The sequence below is a fragment of the Mycteria americana genome, chromosome 8, assembly GCF_035582795.1.
Source record: "Mycteria americana isolate JAX WOST 10 ecotype Jacksonville Zoo and Gardens chromosome 8, USCA_MyAme_1.0, whole genome shotgun sequence".
Taxonomy (NCBI): domain Eukaryota; kingdom Metazoa; phylum Chordata; class Aves; order Ciconiiformes; family Ciconiidae; genus Mycteria; species Mycteria americana.
In genome coordinates, this window is record NC_134372.1 from 27,214,225 (window position 1) to 27,234,974 (window position 20,750).

General features: G+C 52.7%; 2 protein-coding genes across 3 annotated transcripts; one reads left to right on the forward strand and one right to left on the reverse strand.

The window, feature by feature from the left end:
* The first annotated feature begins 264 nt into the window (after positions 1-264).
* TMEM208 (transmembrane protein 208) lies at positions 265-5,994 on the forward strand. 2 transcript variants are annotated; one of them, XM_075510342.1, is made up of 6 exons: positions 390-449; positions 530-625; positions 748-807; positions 989-1,125; positions 4,433-4,517; positions 5,540-5,994. In XM_075510342.1, exons 1-6 carry the CDS (start codon positions 444-446, stop codon positions 5,675-5,677), a joined length of 522 nt encoding a protein of 173 aa, XP_075366457.1. In that variant the 5' UTR covers positions 390-443; the 3' UTR covers positions 5,678-5,994. The 2 variants fall into 2 exon arrangements, with proteins under 2 accessions (XP_075366458.1, XP_075366457.1); XM_075510343.1 differs by lacking the exons at positions 4,433-4,517; positions 5,540-5,994 and adding an exon at positions 2,232-2,629 and having other exon boundaries at positions 265-449.
* A 1,313-nt stretch (positions 5,995-7,307) lies between these two features.
* Positions 7,308-20,720, reverse strand: MATCAP1 (microtubule associated tyrosine carboxypeptidase 1). Its single transcript, XM_075510345.1, has 6 exons — positions 20,239-20,720; positions 16,376-16,519; positions 9,588-9,720; positions 8,855-9,160; positions 8,003-8,100; positions 7,308-7,518 (listed from the first exon to the last, which is right to left on the reverse strand). Exons 1-6 carry the CDS (start codon positions 20,680-20,682, stop codon positions 7,354-7,356), a joined length of 1,290 nt encoding a protein of 429 aa, XP_075366460.1. The 5' UTR covers positions 20,683-20,720; the 3' UTR covers positions 7,308-7,353.
* Between the last annotated feature and the right edge of the window lie 30 nt (positions 20,721-20,750).

The window sequence follows — 20,750 nt, forward strand, 5'->3', positions numbered from 1 at the left end:
CTACGGAGGGAGTTGAGAGCAATGTGGCTCACTCAGCTTCAGGTCAAGCTCTTGATGGCTGTGCAGGACCCTTACACTACTGGGGTGCAGTAGGTCACCTTCTCCTAAGAGCCAAGGGAACGCAGTAGGCACAAGCGGGCAAAGGGACTATACGGGGGGGAAGGAGAGGGGCTGAGATGGGAAGGGCCGGCACCCCAAACCCTTGGGCTGCACAGTAGGGCCAGGGGAAAGGCCTCAGGGTCCCTTAGGGCTGGGAACCGCAGAACCACCTCGGGGAGGCCTGCGGGGAGCGGGAGCGCCGGGCAGGCCCGGCCCGGCCCGGCCCGGCCCCCATCCCCGTCCCCGAGGTAGGCCCGGGCCCCCGGGTACCAGACACGACCCCGCCCTTCCTGTCTCGCCACTTCCGGCAGGGGCCGGAAGCAGATCGCGGAGCCGGCGCGGCCATGGCGGTGAGTGCCGGGGCCGGGGGTGCGGGTGCCCGGGTGCCCGGGGCGGGCGAGGCCGCTGACTGCCTCTCTTGGCTCCGCAGCCCAAGGGGAAGGCGGGCACCAAGGGCAAGAAGCAGATCTTCGAGGAGAACCGGGAGACGCTGCGCTTCTACCTCCGCGTCATCCTGGGGGCCTCCGTGAGTGCGGCCGGGGAGGGCCCCGGCGGGGCGCGGGGCCGGGGCCGGGGCCGGGCTGGTGGGGAGGGCCAGGCCCCGGGTGGGGCCGGGCCGGGCAGACAGCCGTGCCGCACTCTCCGCAGGCCGTCTACGTCGTGGTGAACCTGGTGATCTTCTACCCCACCGCCTCCGCCTGGACGTGGGTGAGCGCCCGGCCGGCTGCGGGCAGGGCACCGTCTCCTGCCCTGGCGAGGGGGGCCTGAGCCTGGCCTGGCTGAAAGCCGGGTCCTTTCCTGGTTGCCGTGACAGGCAAGGCTAGCAGGCCCCTGCCGTTCTGCCCGGGGGTCGTGGCTTTTGTGGCTGACAGCTGTTTCCTTGTTGCAGCTAGCATTCGTCTTCAGCTCGGTGGTCTACGGTACCAGCTACCGGTCCATGAACTCCATGGCAAAGCCATCTTTCACAGACGATGGCAGCCTTGCCGACGGGGGAATTGACCTGAATATGGAGCAGGGGATGGCAGAGTGAGTGTCCACATCCGCACGAGTCCAGGTGAGCAGGACCTGCTGCCTGAGCGTGCACATAGAGCCGGGAGAGCCCCTGAAGAACAGGCCAGGCCTCAGCTCCCACCTCAGCTTGCCTGCCGGCGCAGGCATGAGGGGAACTGGAAGCCTGTAACCGTTTTTAACAAGAATGTACCTAAACAGTCCTTGTTACCTGAATGCTTGGCCTGGCGTGCACTAGTCGTGAGCTGCTGCATGGGTATGTCAGCCTGGAACAGTTACTCTCCTTAGGGCTGAGGTGCACAGGTAGGAGATCCCAAACAGTTCAGCTGGAGCAGCTTACAACCTTCTGTCAGTGAAGACACAGCACTGACACTGTGCACACATCTGCAATACACAGAGAGATATATATTTTCTTTTTAAACCAGCACTGCAGATAGTGCTTGACAGAGTGGAAAGGCACGTGCTGCCGGTTACCCCATCTCGGCTGTAAACTGGCTGTGTCTTGAACTGTTCTACACACTGAAAAACCTCCCTGCTGTCTTAGCCAGCTCCTCTCACCTCCTCAGCCTTTTCTGCCCCCTGTGCTTGTGCCTTCCTCATGTCTGTCTACAGACAGTGCCAAACATTTGCCTGTCCATTGTTCTTGGGGGTGCTGTAACTGTCTTTTCCTCAGTCAAGGAACACACAACAGTAATTCCTGCAAAGCACTGTTAAATAAAATAAGGAGACAACAGTACTGAAACAGCAGAAATATCTTCTAGATTTATGTGTTTTCTAACAGAGAGCCTCAAACTAGTTACAGAAAACTGCTAGGCAGTCATGGACACATCAGGCTTTGCTCTCTGTCCTCCCTGCCCTCAGCCTCTGCCTGTTGGTCCAGCTCTTGCTGGGGATCTAGAGTGCATGCTCAGCGAGATACTGGGGTACTTGACCCCTTCCCTTCCATGTTCTTGTCCTACAGTTTAAGGTTTACCTCTGTCTTTCACTTGCTGCCAGGCTTTTGAAGAAATACAGCGGGGCCTTGTTTCCGGCAGAGCCCTCTGCATCATGTCAAGTGTTCTTGTGCTGGAAGGGCTGTGAATTGATTCATAGGTTTTTATTTTTCTTAACTTTTATTTCTACAGCCAGCAGATGCCTGGGGATGTGATAACATCACAGACTGACTTGTGCAGCACAGAACCTGCTGTCTCTGCACAGGATGAGCTCTCATCTTGTGTGTTTGTTAGTGGAGTACTACATTTTTTACGTGCAGCCAGAGTGACTCAGATGTGTAAGAGACTCAGCCAAGGGATGAGGTGGCCACGACAAGAAGGGGTTGTTTCTAGTGTGATTTGTGAGCTGGCTGCTTTACATGCTCTTCATCCTATAGTGACTTCTTTTTCCTGCTGGTCAGCTGAGCGTTTTTGTCTTGTTTTACACTGTTTTGGTGCTCCAGAGTAGAAGTGTAAAATATTTTGGGTACTTTTTTTGTGAAACACAACATGGGACAGTCAAGTAAGGAAAATAAAGAAGTCTTACGTTGTCTGGGGTATCCTCCTAGCTGTGGGAGATGCTCTTGGGAGATGTGTAAGGCACCGAATCAGAGTGGGTACCCTGATAACTGGCCCGTGCACATGTGTGATGGCACTGTCAGGGGAAACAACTGAGAGGTGTTGGTACAGGGATCCCATTACCTGCTGTGAAAAGGTGACGAGCGCAGTTGTAGCACTGCTGCCTCCCTGGTTGCAGATGTAGTACTTCCCTTGGTGCTGGGGCTCCAAGGTTTTTCTGCCTGAGCAATACGCCATTGGGGTGAGTTTTATGAGACATTAAAATTAATTGATGCTCATCGGAGGCACGGGCTGTGCAAAACACAGCGCAGCGTGGCGGCGGAGCTGTAAAAGCAAAACCTGCACAGCTGAAATTCCTGTGTACCTTTGTACCTGAGCCTGTGCAGAGCCATCAGCCATGAGAGTGTAAGTCTCATTAGTTTAACCCCATTGGTATGTGAACACAAAGTGCTAACGAACACTCAGTGCTCCTCCTGCTGACTGTTTGTCAGGTGAAGCACTCTAAATTACTACTTTGGGGATGGGGGAACCACTCTAGGCTAGCAGTTCCTTTCAGAAAGCAGCAGATGTTTTTCTGCCTCTCAGCTGAGTGTGCCACAGCTGATTAATGAGTGCTTTTTTGGAGCTGCTTCTGGAAGACTGCAGATTTGATGGCATTTCCCTTGTGCTGTCTGTAACTGAAACAGATGCTGTGTGTTGCTTTGGGGTTGAGGAAGGCCGATCTTGCTGGTCTCTGGGAGAGCTGGGTTTGGTGGGAGCTCTGCTGTGACCCCTCTGTGGCCACTGGTGATGCATGAGATTGCTGGACCTCTGTGTCGCATCATGGAGCTGTTGATGGTGAATTCTGCAGTGTCTTGAGTTGATGATGGTGTCCCAACCTAAACCAGTTGTTTCTGGTCACTTTGTTTTGTGCTGTGCTGCCCAGAATGAGACATTATTCTATTTCATTACCAGTAAGCTACCAATAAGCTATTTCATTACCATTACCTCTGCCTTTGTTTTCTTGACTCCATTCTTGGATGTCGCTCGAGCATTTCTTACTCCAGCAGATGATGATTTAATGGGAGTGAAGGAGCTGGCATTTTTCTAACCCATCATGGCACTCCCTGTGGCTTGTGTTGAAAAATCAATACCTGTTTACCTCTCCTGGGTGTCAGGTCCCCTCAAGGGTGGTGGTTGAGGTGTGGGCAGCTTGGCCCTGTCCATAGCTGCTCTCAGCTCTGCCTCAGGCTGGCACGGAAGAAGACCCTGGAGTTGGATAAGCAGGAGGGGAGGGGGAGCTGTCTGTTGCTGTAGCTTGGCTTGCAGGTGCTGATGTGCTTGTCCTTGCGGCACCCTAGCCCTTTGGTGACCCTGAGTGAGTATGTCAGCCTGTGCAATGGCACAGGGAAGATTCATGCTTCCTCTAGTGCAGCCAGCCATGAGCGGCTATACTTTATACTCTGATATGTGTCAGATCAGTGGGTGCTGGCTGCTGTTGCAGGCTGCGGGGGTGGTGGTTTTGCTGCTGATTTTCACCCCCACACATTCCTCAGCTTTCTCAATATGCCTTTTCAGAGGGAGCCTAGCTCTTTAACTCATCAGATTTACTTTTTTTTTTTTTGTTCCTGCTCTGATTCTTCTAGATTACCATCTGTGGCAAAGCATGGCTGCTTCGGTTGGGCTGGGCAAGGTTGCTCCCCGGAGGCAGTGCAGACAGGCTGTGTTGGCAGAGGAGCTGGTGTGTTCGGCAGGGGCTGCAATGGAAGGTTAATGTTTTGCTTTTCTTCCCTCAGGCACCTCAAGGATGTGATCCTGCTGACAGCCATGGTCCAAGTGCTGAGCTGCTTCTCGCTCTACGTCTGGTACTTCTGGCTCTTGGTAAGCCCCTGTGGTTTTCCTTGTTGCTCTACGTTGTCCCTGTCTTTCGGAATGAGGACATTATTTCAGTGTCCTGTTTCAGGCCAAAACTATTTTCTGATACATTTTTTAGTCTCCCTGTCAAATCTTATTAAAAATGAGGCCATACAAGGGAAAGAAGTCCTGATCCCTCTGGGTCAACCACACAAAAACTAGGCTGGCCTTGGCCTTTCTCTCTGGTCCTGTGAAAGGGCAACAAGAAACATGAGGCAGATCAAAGCCATCTTTGTGCTTAGAGCCTTTTTGTGACTGTGGCAAACAGACTGTGCTTCTTCTTGTTTGGTTTTCTCAGACATTTACCAGCACGGACTGAGGCTGGGAACTGCTGGACTCTGTGCTGCTTGGTAGATCAAACACTGTAGGCTTTGATTTCCCCTTAACACACCAGACTCTTTCTACTCCTGAGACATTTGTCGTGTGCCTCCAGCTAAAACTGCTTTTGCAGAAGGATAAAAAAAATCTCCAGTTAGTTAAAAAATCCCACAGTTGCTTTGAGTATATCCCACAAAGGTATAAAAGGCAATCTTGGAAGCACAGAAAGTTATCTCATTTCAGTCCTTACTCACAAGTTCCCTTCTAGCTGGCCCGGCAGAGGGCAGCCTAGACTCTATTCCCTGGAGACCATCTGGAACACTTTTTTTTTAAATTCAGAGAAATGTGGGTGTGTTTTCTGAAGGAGGGAGAGGCAGAATGTCTGGGCAGTTGGATCTTTCTGGGTAATTCAGACCTGATGCTGGGATTTCCATATATGAAGCCTAAGAGCTGTATGCATATGCAAGTTCCTAAACTATATGAAATCAGGCCATTTATTAGGGACGCCACTGCCTTTGATTTCTGTGCATCCTGTGATGCCCCTGATCCAGCCTGTAGAGATATTCCAGCTCCTTTGGCTTCCTCAGTAGGACCAGCCCTCCTGACCGTAGCACCACCCCTGCCAGAGCTGTCTCCAAAGTGACTGAGTTTGTGCCACACGTGTTTTGCAGGCTCCGGGACGAGCTCTCTACCTCCTGTGGGTGAACATCCTGGGGCCCTGGTTTACAGCTGACTCTTCACCCGCTGGTCAGGAACCAAATGAGAAGAAGCAACGCCGACAAGAACGCCGCCAGATGAAGCGCTTCTAGCCCTGGCTGGGAAGATAGATTAACACCGTCTCTCATCTCCATGCTGTTACTTCATCAGGGATGTGACCGAAACCAATTTGAAACCATTGCAGTAGCTATGTTGCCCTCTGTTGTTGCTGCCATTCTGCTAGAAAGGCCGCAAGAGACTTCCCTGGGTTGGTTCTTAGGGCCAGTTGAGGCCTTGCTCCTTGGGATGACAAGGGGGGTGATGCTGGGATGTGTGTAAATACCTTTTTAAAGCAACACTGTATCGCGTTTGAGGTTGGGGATTGCAACGTTGGAGGAAAGAGTACATTAAAGAGCAGAGTCTAATTGACTGTGCTGGTAGTGTCTTCGTATAGGGGTGCTCGCAGAGAGGAGCTGTTAAAAATGCCAGTGTGTTCTTCGAGACCTGGACCAGAGGGAAGCAAAATACTCCAAGACAAGTGGTCTCATCCCTTCCCAAGCTTGCTCTGTGCTGCCCTGCCTGCTAAGCATCTGCACCCTGCAGAGGGGCTGCAGCTGCCCTTCAAGATCAGGAGTGTGGGGCAGCTGGGGGTGCTGTGAATGGGGCTTGCAGCCAAACCTGGAGCTTTTGGGTTTGAGCCTGGGCTCTCTGGAGCCACAAATTGGCCTATGCTACCTTTGCAGGAGCTCAGTGAGATGAAATACTACAGGTAAAAGAAGCCGAAACTAAATCTGTGTTGTTTTTTTTTTTTTCTTCTTTCTTTTAAATCAACTCTCCCAGGGGCAGCACAGCCAGGTGCCATGACTGCTGCAGAGACCATGCATTAGAGACCAGAACAGCTCAGGGCAACTTCTGTTTTTGACGACTTTGATTTATTAATGTTGTCCCTGCCCAGCATGCTGTTTTACACACTCTGGTGACCCCTTCCTGCTCCTGACGCACCAGCTCAGAGCCATGCAGCTTTGCCTGTGCAAGCAAGATGCACAGTCAGTGTTCACAGTGGTGCCAGCCTAGCTTTTGATGCTATCCACAACCTTTTGCCCACACGTTGTTTCCATTACATCATTTTTATTACACGCTTTTTCCTTACATCAAGCCCGATCCCCACCTTGAGTCCTCCTGTGCCTCAAGGCCAGGCAGAGTGGCTGTAGTTGGGGTGCAGAGCAATTGTGGGCAAATATCAGGGGAGGGGGGAAGCAGAGATTGGTATTTGGGGGATTAAAGTCCTTCCTGCTGCTCGTGGGGGGCATGAGGGAAGGGGGAGGGAGTGGGAAATGCATACACAGGGCAATCAGTGGGTGTGGGCCAGCCCTGCTGGCCCCAAGTAGGTGTCCCCACACTGCTGGGTGCACCCCCTCCTACCCTAAGGGCATCCTCCCCCCCATTGCAACTACCCCAGCACAGCCTCCTGTACTTCTGGGGGACTAGCGCATCTCCCCAGCTCTGCTCTTGTTCCCTCTGAACTCTCTTCTCCAGCTCCCCATAGCCACATGGAGCCATACAGCTGGCCCCAAAACACACAGGGGATGGTGGGGGGGGGAACACATCAACACTAACCACACCGGCCCTCTCGACCGCACTACCCTACACAGCAGTACATGCACAGCAGCTGCCTGGGCACAGGGGAGGGGGCCCAGGCTCTGCCCTCTCCTCCAGGCTCCAGCTCCAGTAAATATCCAATACATGGCACCAGTTATGGCCTTGGGGCACCAGTTTGGGGGGATGCCCCTCAGTCAGGCAGCAGCTGCTCCAGCTCCTCCTCGTTCAGGCCATTGGTGGTGACAATGTGGTCCAGCTGCTTCATGTACCGCTCCAGGTCCTGCATGAAATGGGGGATGCGGGCCTTCTCCAGGACGCCAAATTTCTTCAGCCGATTCACATCTTCGTAAGACACCTGATGGGAAGTAGGCAGACAGGGTCAGCACCCTCCCCCCCCATCTGAGGAGGGGGGCTGGCCCCCTGCAGCCCACCTGGGTCACCCACCCCCTGCCCAAACACCCCTCCTGCATGTGGGGAGGCATTTGCAAGGATTTGTGGTTTTGGTCATTTTCTGTCGCTGAAGGGACAGGTGACAGCAGGACTGGTGTAGCCAAGGCAGAAAGCCAGCAGCGCGGCCAGCAGAGCTTAACCTGCTGGGTTAAGCCTCTCCCCAAGGGTCTTCCACGGAGGAGGACAGATTGTCCCGTCCTTCCTTGCATCCTACCCAGCACAGCCTTCCCCTGCTCCACCAAAAGCCATACACACAGGGAAAGGGAAAGAGCTGAAGGGCTTCCAGACAAGGGCTTGTTTTCAGGAAAGCATGGGACTGTAGGAGCCCACGTGAGCTTGGGGAGGGGACAGGGGTCTGGGATCAGCTGCCCCCCCTCCCAGCCCGTTACCTTTCCGAGCGCAGCCAGCAGCGGGAAGTCGATGGTCTGCCGATGGCGCAGGATACGGAGAATCCCGTCCAGGTAGACCTGGTCCTTACTGAAACAGCCTGGAAGAGTGGGAAATGCTGGGGAGTGGGAGCTTGGCTCCCCACCGCCCTCCGCTCACCCAAATGTCTGCTGACCACAATAACCAGAGCGATGGCGCTGGACTGGGGTGACATTAGTGTGCCAGGGCTCAGGAGTTGCTGGTGCTGCTGCCAGGACTGCTGCATCCCAAAGGATGAGCGACCTGAGCGCTGGGGAGCAGCGCTAGGAATTGCAGAGGAAGCCAGGTGCAGCAAGAGTCCAGGGCAGGAAGATGACAAACCTTTCACTGGGATGCTTTCACCCTTCCTCCCAATGGATTTTTTTTTTTTTTTAAATGTTAAACCACTGCAACAATCTAAATGCATCCTCAGAAATGCTAATTTTTTTTCCTCTCCTTTGGCTGCTACCTCCCCAAGGAGCTTGTGTGAGTCACTCCTATCAGACTGCAACCACCCTATGGGTCTCCCTGGGCGGGAGGGGGACCATCCATCCCCACCTGACCCTAAGCAGCTGAAGAGCTGATGTGCCAAGACTACCTGTAAAAGATCACTGCCATAAAGACAAGTGTAAACCCATAGGAGAGCGGTGCCAGGGATGGGGAGGGATGCGGGGGGTACGGCAGAGCCACCATTTCAAAGGCTGCCATGGCAATGGGGTCAGTGATGCTCAACCCACCCAGCAGCAAAACATACCTGCCTCTGGTTTTTCTTTAAAAAAAAAAAAAAAAAAAAATCCCTTCTAAAACCCAAAGGCTTTTCACCTCCCGATCAGTACCTGGCTTCGAGGTGTCGGTCTGGCCCCGCTTCGCCCGCACGCAGTACTCCCACCGGACACCAGCATCCTGGACGTACTGCTCCAGGTCCTGGAAGAGGGCGGAGAAGGAGAGGCGACTGGCCCGCTCGATAGTGTAGTAGAGCAGGGCTGCCCGCCACAGGAAGGGCTGCTTGCGGAAAAGGACACTGTGCAGGCTGGCCAAGCCTTCCTCCGTGGGGTTGGCAGGCTTCAGGCTGTACTGCTTGCGGCCCTCGGAGCTGTGCCACGGCTGGCGGGTGTTGTTCACCCCCCGGATGTAGTGGGTGCCTGGGGAGGGGGGATGGCAATGAGCACCGTTGGCTGCAGCCTCCAAAAAGCTCGATGCCCCCCGCCCACTGAGTTGCTGGGGTTGGGGCTGAAACCCAGCACCCATGGGTGCCAGCTCCAGTCTTGGCTGGACATGCTGCCATGGGGCATGTGCTTGCTCTGGTGCCCAGGGCGGGGGGGCAGGCACACAAGTGCATGGGTGGGTACCTGACACCCCTCCCCCACACCCTGTATACAGAGAGGGACCCAGGTGGCCTCAGCCCTTTCCAAAACCTGCCCAGGAACACCCCTCCAGGATGTCTCCTTGCAGGACCCGGTGGGGATCACCTTGCCCCGTGGTCCCTGCAGCCCCCAGGCCATTACCCTGGTGACAGCCAAAGAATGCTCACAGCATCCCCCTGTCCTGCCCCGCTGTTGCCTCGCTGACCTATCTCGTGGCGCAGCATCCCCTCCAGCCAGTGCTGCCGGGCTCCGGCCAGGTTGATGGCCAGTGTCGGCCGGCTGTCCTCCACCATCATCACAGCCTGGGACAGGAGGTCATCAGTGAGCTGCACCACCACCTGCAAAAAAAGGAGGAGGCAACTGGTGTCAGCCATGAGAGAGGATGCTCAGCAGGGTCTTGGATCTAAGCAGAGGGTGAGATGGTGGTGGACGGTCAGAAAAAGCCACCAATGCCACGGGCAGCACTGTCCGACACTGCAGCACCATCACTGACTTGTGCTGCAGCTCCCCAAAGAAACCACAGATAGCAGGAGCAGGCAGGGAGGGTACTGCCAGTGCTGAGGGGGGTGCCGAGAGGAAACGGATGATTGCATGGGGGGATGAAATAACTTCTTTAAACTTTTTACAGCCAGCAAAACTGAGCAGGCACCATGGGGGAGCGGGCAGCTCCTGGGCAGCCTGGCTCCAGCATCTCCCCGCTCTCCCCCAGCTCATTCCCATGTGCTCCCCACAATTTTATGGCCACACATGATGGGCATCCTCCGGCGACTTGCCTGGTCCCTCTCCTGCATCTCCACTAGCATGGGACAGCACAGTAAATTCGGTCATGAAATCGACCCCACTCTAAACAATTAACAGCACCTGCTTTGTTATGGGTCCAACCTCTAGATGCCCCCCAATAAACATTCTGTGAGGAAACCAAGGATCTGGCTCCATTTTCATGGATTCTCCTGCAAATTCTCTCTTTTGATGCTCCAAGACATGAGCATCGAGGACGGATCCACACCAGCCCACCCTCACAGCAGGAACCGCGCATGCCAGCCATGATTCACAGCAGGGACGGGCAACACATGCGCAGGACTGGAGAACATCTTTGTACAGAAAAAAACATCTATTTTGAGAAACCCAGCTAGCGCAAGTGCTGGAGCCAAGACAGCTGCTCTACGTTAACATGAGTTAATGTGCCAGCCAAGCAGCATTTTCTGACCATCCAACTTCAGACCTGCAGCAACTCGAAGCCGCAGCATCACTGGAGGAGACACGCGGCTCTGCCACATCCCCAGGAGCTCTCACATCCCAGCTTTGGCAGCGGCAATGCTTGGGACCTTTGGGCACATACCAATTTAATCTCAAAATCCTTCCATCACATCTATATTAACTCTAAAAACCATCTATTATTTCACAGCTGACACTTTTCAGGATGAAAATGTGCACATACACACACGATGTGGCAATTCTTCTCTCTTACTTAAAAAAAGGAGAGGAGACTGAATGGGTTTGCTTTAACCCAGATTTATTATTGTGCAAAGCTGCTCATGAAAGCCAGAAGTGCAATGTAACAGAACAGAGTCTACCACTAGGCAAATGAACAGCATAAAATACTTACAGTGCAATTGCTTACCTGGATTAAAATATACCAGTGTGAAAGAAAATCCCTCCAACTCCGAGAAAAGACTTGCCAGTTCACTTCTGACTTGTGTTTATCTCCTTGAGCTTTATTTCTGCTCCAGTAAGCAAGTCAAAATAAATAACGGTTGCAGTTTTGCTGCCCTCTGCCACATCCAGCCATGGACCTTGGTGACCTGGGACAAACCGAGGCAGGGAACTGATCTGGACTAAAACTGGTTTTATGCTCTAGCTTAGTTTCCAGCAAGATCATCATTCCCGGCCACATGAGGTCCCATGGGGGGCTCTTGGCAGGGAGAAGACTTTTGGCAGCAGTGCCATCTTCTGCTAACAAACAGCCCCATCTAGAGCTACGACCGGCAGGGAAGGTTACAGCTTCACTGCAAGCAGAAATGAGGAGGTACAAATGAGCCAGGTTTTGGTATGATTTTAACCAATTCCCATCTCTCAGGTCAGCTCCTCGTAATAGGAATACAGCCTGGACATCTGACATGGCAATCCCAAATGCGACTAGCGGAGGCTGAAATCCTAGGAGGCAGGAAGGAGAGAGCCAGGGGACACAGTTTAAATCAAAAGAAAGATGAGGAATACATTTCATTGTCGCAGCACTTTTCCTGCTCCCTCGAAGACGCTGCAGCACAGAACTGATGCCTGGACCCTGTGACAGTCCCTGGTCCCCAGGTCTTTGCTGCCTGATCTGCTTTCCCCCAACCTATTAAAAAAATAGCCTCCCAGAGCTCCTCCTCTCTGCTTTTCTCCATTTTCCAGTTGCTCATTCTTGGCCACATTATGCTGGATTCCTCCAGGCGCCATCCCCAGGTGACAGGGATTCAGCAGCTCCAGGGCCCCCATACCAGCAGGACCTACTGCAGTGGGGTCAGCCCAGCCAGTGGGTTTTGGGAGGCTGGTGCTTGCTTGGCATCCCCCAAATTGTTCAAGTTTCCCTCGTGCAATTTCAAAAGCCATCTCTGAAAACTACACTCAGAGCACCCATGCAAGTGAAATATTGTATAAACCCAGGAATTTAACCATATTGAGTGTTACATGGGTAAATGCTCCACGCAGGTCATCTCTGCCATTCTGGTGACCTCCGGCTCACCCTTCCCACCTGCACTGGCACCTTAATTCCCACCCCTGAAGAAAACTTTTATTATAACCCAAATATCTGTCCATCACCGTGGCTTTTTCCTCTGCTGTACTGGGAATGCCGTGTCCCACATCCTACACTGCATCTTCCCTGCTGTTACCCAGGCTAGCACCTGAGCATCCTACCAGGGCTGAGCTTCCCTAAAGGAGAGATACACCCTGCTTTAATAAGCACTAAGCAACATTTGCAACAGAGTGCTCTGGCTTTAAAAGAGATGGTTTTCATATTATTTTGGGGGGGCTTTATGCTACAGGACAATTCAGTGGTCACCAGGCTGGGCATTCCCATCCTGAGATGTCTAAAGCCACAGCATCAACAATCTGCTCACACAATCCAATGTGAGCACCAAATAAGTCCAGCCAAATTGTGGAAAGGCAAGTGCTGTCCCACAGGCTTTGCCATCATGCCTGAACAGGAGGCAGACTGAACAATCCAAAACCAAATTTTTTCCTTTTTCTTTTCCTATCTGGTATCACCATGTGCAGTGAGCAAAGAGAAACGCAGTGAACAGCTGGAAAATAAAGAGGCTCAGCACCCTCGAGGATGCGATGCTCAGCACTGAAACCAGGTCTTGCACAAGCCCTTTTTAGGCAAGGCAGCAAGAGCTGAAATGCAGAATGAAGCATTCCCTGGGATATGGCGTCTGGAGAAAGTTCCAAGGGCACAGAAAAATTCCATTTGCAACACGCTGGGACACTGCTGGAGGCTGTGCACAGAGGGAAGGGTGCAGCTGAAGCCACTGGTCTGTGTTTCCAGGAATGAAGGAAAACTCCAAGCAAGAACACCCCAGAGCCTTTAGAGGAAGAATTCGAGTCAGAGGGAGTACTGTTGATTTTTTTTCCTCTCTAATGGTGAAGAAAAGGTAAAGACAACACAGAAACAGCAACATTCAACTCAACTATATGGAGTGGAAACTATCTTTCCCTGTACAAGAGCTTGATGGCATCAAGTGAAACAATGAGGGAGCAGATTCAGGACGAAGAAGCATCAGCAAATGGTGCAACTAACCGCATGAGATTTGCGACGGTTCACGATCAGGTAGGCCAATTATCAGCAGGGGTTTTGCAGGCAGAAACACTCCCCGACTTTGGAAGATGTGGGGCTGCCATGGCCTGGGGAGAAATCCCCCATCCCTGTCCTAAGGATGGAAAGACTCCAGGACAGAGCTGGGCAGGGGAATGAGGGATGGAAATGGACTGATCCAGGGACTGGGAAATGGGATTAGACACCAGAGAGGCTGAGAGCACCTGCAGCCGCAGGTACAGCTGCAGGTTGCAGTCCCCCGCGAAAGCAGATGATACAGATGTGTGCAGGAGCCACCATGGTGAGAAGATGATGGGCAAAACCCCACGATGTCACTCTTAAGATGCCAGTCTGATGACTTTTTAGAGGCATCAGCTTGGGTTATTTTATTTTTTCCCCTTATTTGATAATGTGGTGATATACCGTTGTTTTGTTGTATTAAACAGAGGTGCCAAGAACCACCCCATGCAGAGCCAGCCATCTGGGAATGATGGGAAGGGACCCTCAGCATCCTCAGACACCACAGCTTCACACGCACCCGTTACGCTGCCCACAGCCTGTCTCCGGCTGCAGCAGCCCATCTGCCTGCTGTGTAGCACCACTTGCCTTATTTCGGGACCCTCCAGCTTTGTAGATGCTGTTACAAAAGAGGCTGTGACTTCAGCCAAAGTCCTATTCCTGGAGCAGCAACACCAGCTCTCCAGGTTTGTGACCTCTCTCGTTCTGAGCAGGATCCCCAGCGCATCCTCGTGGTCCATGAAGCTCCTGCTCAGCTTTTGTGGATGCAATGATGGAGAAAGAGCTTGTCCCCAGGAACCAAAGGAAGACTGCTGACGGCTCCCACAGCTCTGGGGCACAGGATCCTGCCTCTCCCCAGCTCCCTGGCACTGCCAGCAGCCTGCCCATCTGTTCAGGACCTCACATGCCAAAAAAGCGCTGGCACTGAGCAGCTCGAGGGCGGAGAGGCACCACCGATGGGATCCCAGGAGATGCTAGCTAGCACTGTTTAGGCTAACGATGTTTCACAACCCCAGGGATTACCATGCAGCACTTACCAATGGGGCCAGGGGTTTCTTTGCTGCAAGCTGGGAGCTTGCCGAAATCTGTATGGAGACCTCTGAACTCCGGCAGCACTACCTCGGTCCTGAGCCAGAAGAAAAGCAGAAGAGCTTCAGGATCTGCAGCTCTCACCCCGACAAAGAAGCTTTTGAAGACACAAAGTTCATCATAGTGCAAATACTTACCCGTGAGCACACTGCCGGCGGTGCTGGAAAGTGGGATCCTGCCTTCGCTGATCAGCGCTGGGGACAAAGGGCAGCTGCCTGCAGTGACTGCCACCAGCCTGGCCCATGCTGCCTGCCAGGGCTGCCAGCAGGCAGCACAGGCAGCTGACGCATCAGCGGGTCAGTCTCTCGGCTAACGCAACCCACTGTGCTAGAGTTTTTGGGTTTTGTTTTGTTTTTTTAAGAAGGTCATCACGATTAATACGTAACAAGGAAGCAAACGGCACGGCAGAACAGACAGGGCACAGCAGATTAAAGTCAGGAATTACAGATACAGGTGTGGGGAGGGAGATACACGTCTGAAACCGCCCAGTTCCCTGACAGGGTAATATATTATCAGCGACACAGAAGTTTCAGCAAATTTTTGTCCTGTACGGAGAGCAAGCTTTGCCAACATTGCTGTATCAAGAGCAGATGAAACTCGTCCCTCTTCCCTGCCCCAGAGAAATTCAGCAAAATTTCTAATGGGTAGCAATGAACAAACTAATGCTTTAAAGGTTTTAAAAGCACTTATCAAAAGTTTTGGATAAAAGAGCCACATATCTCGCATGCTGATGTGTAAACATAATTACTGAACCCTGTGTTCCCTTGAGCAAAGGGAAAATTACACAGGGCTAGAAGAAAGCCAGTTGTACACTAATATGTAAGAAAAAAGATGGCTTTCTGCCCAGCCAGAGCTCAATTTGGGTTTAGATTAATGGAGAGGAGCAAAATAGCTGAATTTAATCAATTAATAAAATCAAGAGAGAGACCACAACTAGCAAGTCATTAAGTGTAGGTCTGTAAGTAAGACTGGCCAGCTGCTAGGCTGGGTATTGGGACAGGTTCTGGGCACTAAAAGGCAGCTGAATTATATGAGATTTGCAGAGATCCTTTCCGCCCTAAGCAAAGGCTTAGGAGGGCCAAGGCGCCAAATCCACATCCCAGGGGCACCCCCAGACAGATCACAATAAACCAAGGGGGCTGGAGGAGTAATGTCCCCTGGCCAGGTGGGACCTCAGGGAACTGCTCACTCCTGCTTTTGCAGGTATGAAACACACTGGGTACCACTGAGCAAGTTGATGCTTCAGGGAAATGCTCGTGAATAACCCTGTTTGGAGATGGAGGTGAAAAATCATAGCTAGGAAAAACAGTCTGGCCAAGAGGCAGTGGTGAGGAAGCCCCCGTGCCAGCCAGCACTGCATGGCCTTCTGCCCTGCAGCCAACAGCTGAAGGCAGCCCCACGAGCCAAAAAAAGCAAAGCTAGGTCCAGAAATCCTTCTCACCACTTGGACCCAGGATGGTGGAAGCATTTTGCCCACACCTTGCTGGCAGGAAGGAGAAAAAAAGCCCCTTAACCAAAGCTGTGCAACATCCCACACTGGATGCTGCTGGGGACACAGAGAAACCAGATTAAGAGTTGCTGAACTTCCCCCCTCCCCATCCTGCATGGCTACCGTCTTTTCTTAACCATGTATTTCCCAGCCTCAAAACCTGAGCTTGGGGTTTCAAAGTACTGTAACCCGGCATATCCTGCAGGACAGCAGGAAATCTCTCCCCCCGGCTTTGCTTTTGGACATGTGAGCGAAGGCAGCTGTCAGAGATGTCTGCCATACCACCGCTAACAGCAGTAATTGATGCCTCATGCACGCAGCAAAACGCTCCCCACACAGCCACGCAGACAAGCAGCAGCTCCTCTCTCTCTCTCAAGCATACACTGAAAAAATCAAGGGAAATTGGTGGGGAACGAGCACCCACGTCCTAATGTCGGGGTACAGCGAACGCAGTCAAGCTGGAGATGAAAGGACACCATGGCTCAGAGTAGAAAAGTTTCTTCTTTATACCCAAAACACTTCTTAATCTGAGTACTTTTTATCAGAAAATAAATATTTTGCAGCTGTATTTTACAAGCGATAAAGCAGGGACGTGAATTACCTCTCCCACGCAGCCTTCCTTCTGCATGTACTTTCGGATCATGGACCATATCTGGCACTTGCTCAGCAGCCTCCCTCCCGTGGCAACTTCGAAGCTCTCGTAGGTCCCATACTTCTCCAGGACAGCACGAATGATCCTGATCGCCTGTTGCACGCAGAAAAAAAACATCAGTGCAAACACCCTTCCCGCTTATAAACACATCTTAAAATCCCATGTGCAATAAAACCCCATAGAGATAATCCCTGATAAACGCCTGTAAAGTAAGACATGGTTTTGCAGTATCAAAAAACCAAGGAGACTGAGCCAGCTGGAGGTGGCTCGGGACAGATGGACACAATGCAACCAGCATGACCCACAGTATATTCTTTCTGCTTTTAATCACCCTTGCAAGCATCTGTTGTGGGAACCGGGCAAAGCAGAACCGAAACGGCATCATCACAGCATGCTGCCTCTGGAGGTTAAAGCCGTGATTATTTTCATCTTTTTTTGCTTTCGGTTCTCCTTTCAAACGCTAGTGCTTGCACAAAGAGGTCTAGCTTATCAGATTCCGCCAGGGTCTCAGCACAACCAGCCTGCTGCACACCACCAGCCTTCTAATAAAAGCAGCACGTGCTATTTTATTAGCATTAACATTTATGGAGCATCTATAAAATATGAGCATTTATTACCATGTTTCCTTCCCCAAAAGTGAGTTTTCATTGTAGACAGTTTCAAGCACTGACTTTCTCCAGCCTATTAATACATATTCCAAAGCAGATGATGACAACTTTGAACCAGTTCTGGAGTTTTTCCAGCAGTTTTATTGCATCTGTAAATCTGGCTGAGCTGCTGCCGAGCTTCCCAGCCCAGGACCAAGCACTGCTCCTGAATGGTGCATGTTTTACCTCTCCTGCTGAGCAAACCCCCTTTGCTCTCGTACGGGCTCTGGGCAGCAGCTGGGCCCTGCAGAGGAGGTCACATCCCCTCCTTCATCCCTAAGATCACCCAGGATCAGGAGATGGGTGCTCACCAACAGTACCAGCGCTCAAACTACCCAACACCCCATAAGAAAGGCTTAGTGGTCTGTGTCTGGTGAAGCAGCCTCCCCTACCCCAGCAGAAGGTCCTGATTTTCCTTCCCTAGACAGTCTTCTCCACACAGCTGGTGTTTATTCTCAAGTCACTTATTGTGTCTTTCCAGGAGAAGTTATGGGGTTTTTTTTGTGTTGTTGGTTTTTGGGTGTTTTTTTTGTTGTTGGGTTTTTCTGTTTGGATCCTGAATGCTCAGGATCATTTTTGCAGTGCCACAAGGAACCTCCTGCTGACAGAGGCAGAAAAAGGACCTTTTCTTCCTCCCACCTCTGCTCAGCCACTTGCTCTCTCCTCCCAAGGGACCTAAAGCACCGAGCCAAGAGAAGCCCAGCACAGCTGGTGCCCAGGAGTAAGAATGACCAAAGGGCACGCTCCCCACTGACCTCCAGTGCACATCCTGGTGTGCCATGGTGAGCAAAATTCCTAAGATACCAAGTTTAGTTTTCTGAGAGGCTGCTGAGTGTCCCTGGGCAGCCCAAAATCACGCACCCACCATATGCAGCGGGATAACAAATCCCCCAGCCCCAGCTCCGTGCTGGTGCTGCTGGCATTCCTGCAACAAACCAGGGGCGTGATCTCCAGGGTGATGAGCCTCCATGGGGCTAGAATAATCCTCTGGTTTATTTAAATTTTCTATCGAAAAAATAAAATAACCCCCCAAGCACATGCAGAGCAGCTGGTGGAGCAGCATGCTGGGAGCAGGGAGCTGGTGTTGGTTTGTCTGCTCTTGTCCAAGGATGCTGGCTTAGCAAAATGTCTCATTTATTTAAGCTCCACGATTAATGCAGGTTTTTAAAATAAAAGCAGTTTATAGCTAATAGTTAGCTAGCGAGGAAAAAAGTCTCCCAAAATAAAAGAGACTGGAAGGAGGTTACTGCAGGGTATGAGCAAAGGAACAGTGACACGAATACTGTCCCATCACACCATCACCGGAGAACTTGGAGAAACACTCAACACTTAATATGTCTTGCACAGGGTTTTAGGATCCAGGATGAGACCATTCACACTGGTTACAAACACGTAGTTTCATTCATTCAAAGTAATGCGCAGAGAAAAATAATCTCAGTTATTCATCTTTTACTATATTGTAAGTCAACTGTACCAAAAGAGAAAGCAAGGGGACAAAATAGCTCTGAAAACTCATTTTACTACATTACTCGGAGAATGAAATGCACTTAAATGCAGGAAGAAAATACTGAAAAGCCAGTGAGGTCTTCACAGGAGTCAGACCATCTCCCCTGCAACAGCATCGCTGGCACCAGCTTATCCGGGGCAGAGGTACGGCAGGCACTGGAAATGACTAACTGCTTAGAAAACTGTTTACAGAAAGAGCCTGAATCATCTGGATAATAATTCAGGCAGAGATATAGGAAGCAATGCAAGAATAAGTAAACATTAAAAAAAAAAAAAAAAAATCGGTGAAGAAGGTGTTATTTGAAACACCAGATGTAAGCTCCCAACTAGGAGGTATAAAGAAATGACTCTGGCACGCTAGTCTCAATTTATTGTAAGAGTTTTTTTATCTGCTTCCTCGGATGCAGCTAAAAGGGGTCTGTGTGGCAGAAAGGATGCTCTTGCCAGGGGCGGGATGCCCAGCCCGAGGAGCGAGCTGTTTTTGGGGCATGGCCAGGCTCCCAGCTCCAAGCACAGAGCAAAGGTATGGAGCCTGCAGCTCCATTCCTGCCTCGCTCTGCCTCCATCCAGGAAAGGCTCGTCTGTGGGCAGAGCATCAAGAAAGCACGCTCCTCCTGCCTGTTTCCTCCCCTTCAAGTGGCCGGGTGCTGTTTGCTCACTGCCATCCACACATTGTTATTATCCATGGCAGAGAGCAAGTCGGGAATATTTCAGTAGCATACGAGCGATGGAAGCAGTTAAGCAAAATAATACAGACTCCTTAAGCGGAGTCTACACCAACTATTATCATTACTGACCACACTTGCTGATGCGTTAAGGACGCTGCCATACCGGACAACCTTTAGGCCTTCCAGAAAACAAGCCAGACTTAACCACCAGGTCCTTCAGGCTAAGAACTGCTTCCCATGTGGTCGCCCACGTGCTCCAGCTCCTTGTCTGCTATTTCTACAGCAACAAGTGCAAAAAAAAACCCCAGCAACATGTCCCTGAAGGAGCACCAGCTCCTAGCCACCACCGTGCATCCATAAGCAAGAGCTAGTCTGGGGCTGGTAGCATCACCCAGCACCAATATGACCATCACCCATGTCAACCACGGAGCACGTACTATTCCTGCAGGTAGGCTAGATAACTAAAGAAGAGTTTAAGAAACAACAGGGCGAGCATGCTGGAGGCAGAATACAAAAGACATTGAGCAGAGCAAGATCAGGCAGCAGCCTGGCAGCAGAAGCCAGGAAGGAAAGCAGGCCATGAGGTTTCACTGGACCATGGACCAGCTCCCAACTGGCCCGACCATGGAGCAGTCCCACCATGATACATTCTGGTGGCACCAAGCCGGTGACACCACCCTACACGAGGACACCCACACCTTTGCACCCGCCGGGTTATTGCCCTCATGGGGCGAGAGGAAGGTGGGGAGCAGGCGATCCAGGGCCCCCCGGTTCTTCCTCCTCCTCCCAGGCCGAGCATCCCTCCCCGGAACCGCTGTGATGCTCATCCCCCACCCGAGGTAGCAGGTCAGCAAGCAGCAGCACCGACGAGGGAGTCGAGGCACCCGGGGCTCCGGCAGCTGCCCGCAGCGATCCTCGCCCCCCCCGCCCCGCGCAGGCAGGCGGACACACCCAGGCGCGGGTAGCGCGTGACCCGCCGGCCCCGCCTCACCTGAGCGACGAAGCGATCGGAGGCGGCTCCGTACTTATCCAGCACGGCGGCGGGCACCGGCTCGGCGTATTCGAACTGCGGGTCGTAGGCGAAGCTGGCGCGGAAGAACCGCTCCCGTTCCGCCTCCACATTCCGGGGCCGCAGCGCCACGAGCAGGCAGGGGCTCCGCCGCCCGCCGCCCTCCTCCCCCCGCCCCCGCGCGATGTGGGGCAGGGAGGCTGCGGCGCGCATCCCCCCGCGCCCCCCCACGTTTTCGCTCCGCCGCATCCCGGCGCCGGTTTCCGACAGACGCCGGGTTCCCCGCGGGCAACGGGGCGCGGGGGCCGGGGCCGGTGGCGGCGGGGACGGGCAGGAGCAGAGCGGCGGGCCATGGCGGTCGGGCAGGCGCGGGGCGGCGCTGGCGCCCAGCCCTCCGGCCGCCGCCGCCCCCGGGTCCAGCACCATGGCCTCCAGCGCGGCGGCGGCACGTGGGCTGCGCCGGGCCGACCCCCGCGCGGCCGCCCCGAGCACGC

Bases quoted from the DNA above. Each gene is read 5' to 3' on its own strand.
- TMEM208 (XM_075510343.1), top strand. The intron at 626-747 runs GTGAGTGCGGCC...CACTCTCCGCAG, and splicing joins GCGTCATCCTGGGGGCCTCC to GCCGTCTACGTCGTGGTGAA. The intron at 1,126-2,231 runs GTGAGTGTCCAC...TTATTTCTACAG, and splicing joins ATGGAGCAGGGGATGGCAGA to CCAGCAGATGCCTGGGGATG.
- MATCAP1 (XM_075510345.1), bottom strand. From the start codon at position 20,682: ATGGTGCTGGACCCGGGGGCGGCGGCGGCCGGAGGGCTGGGCGCCAGC. The intron at 16,520-20,238 runs GTGAGGCGGGGC...TGCGTGCAACAG, and splicing joins CCGATCGCTTCGTCGCTCAG to GCGATCAGGATCATTCGTGC. The intron at 9,161-9,587 runs GTCAGCGAGGCA...CCCCCTCCCCAG, and splicing joins GATGCTGCGCCACGAGATAG to GCACCCACTACATCCGGGGG.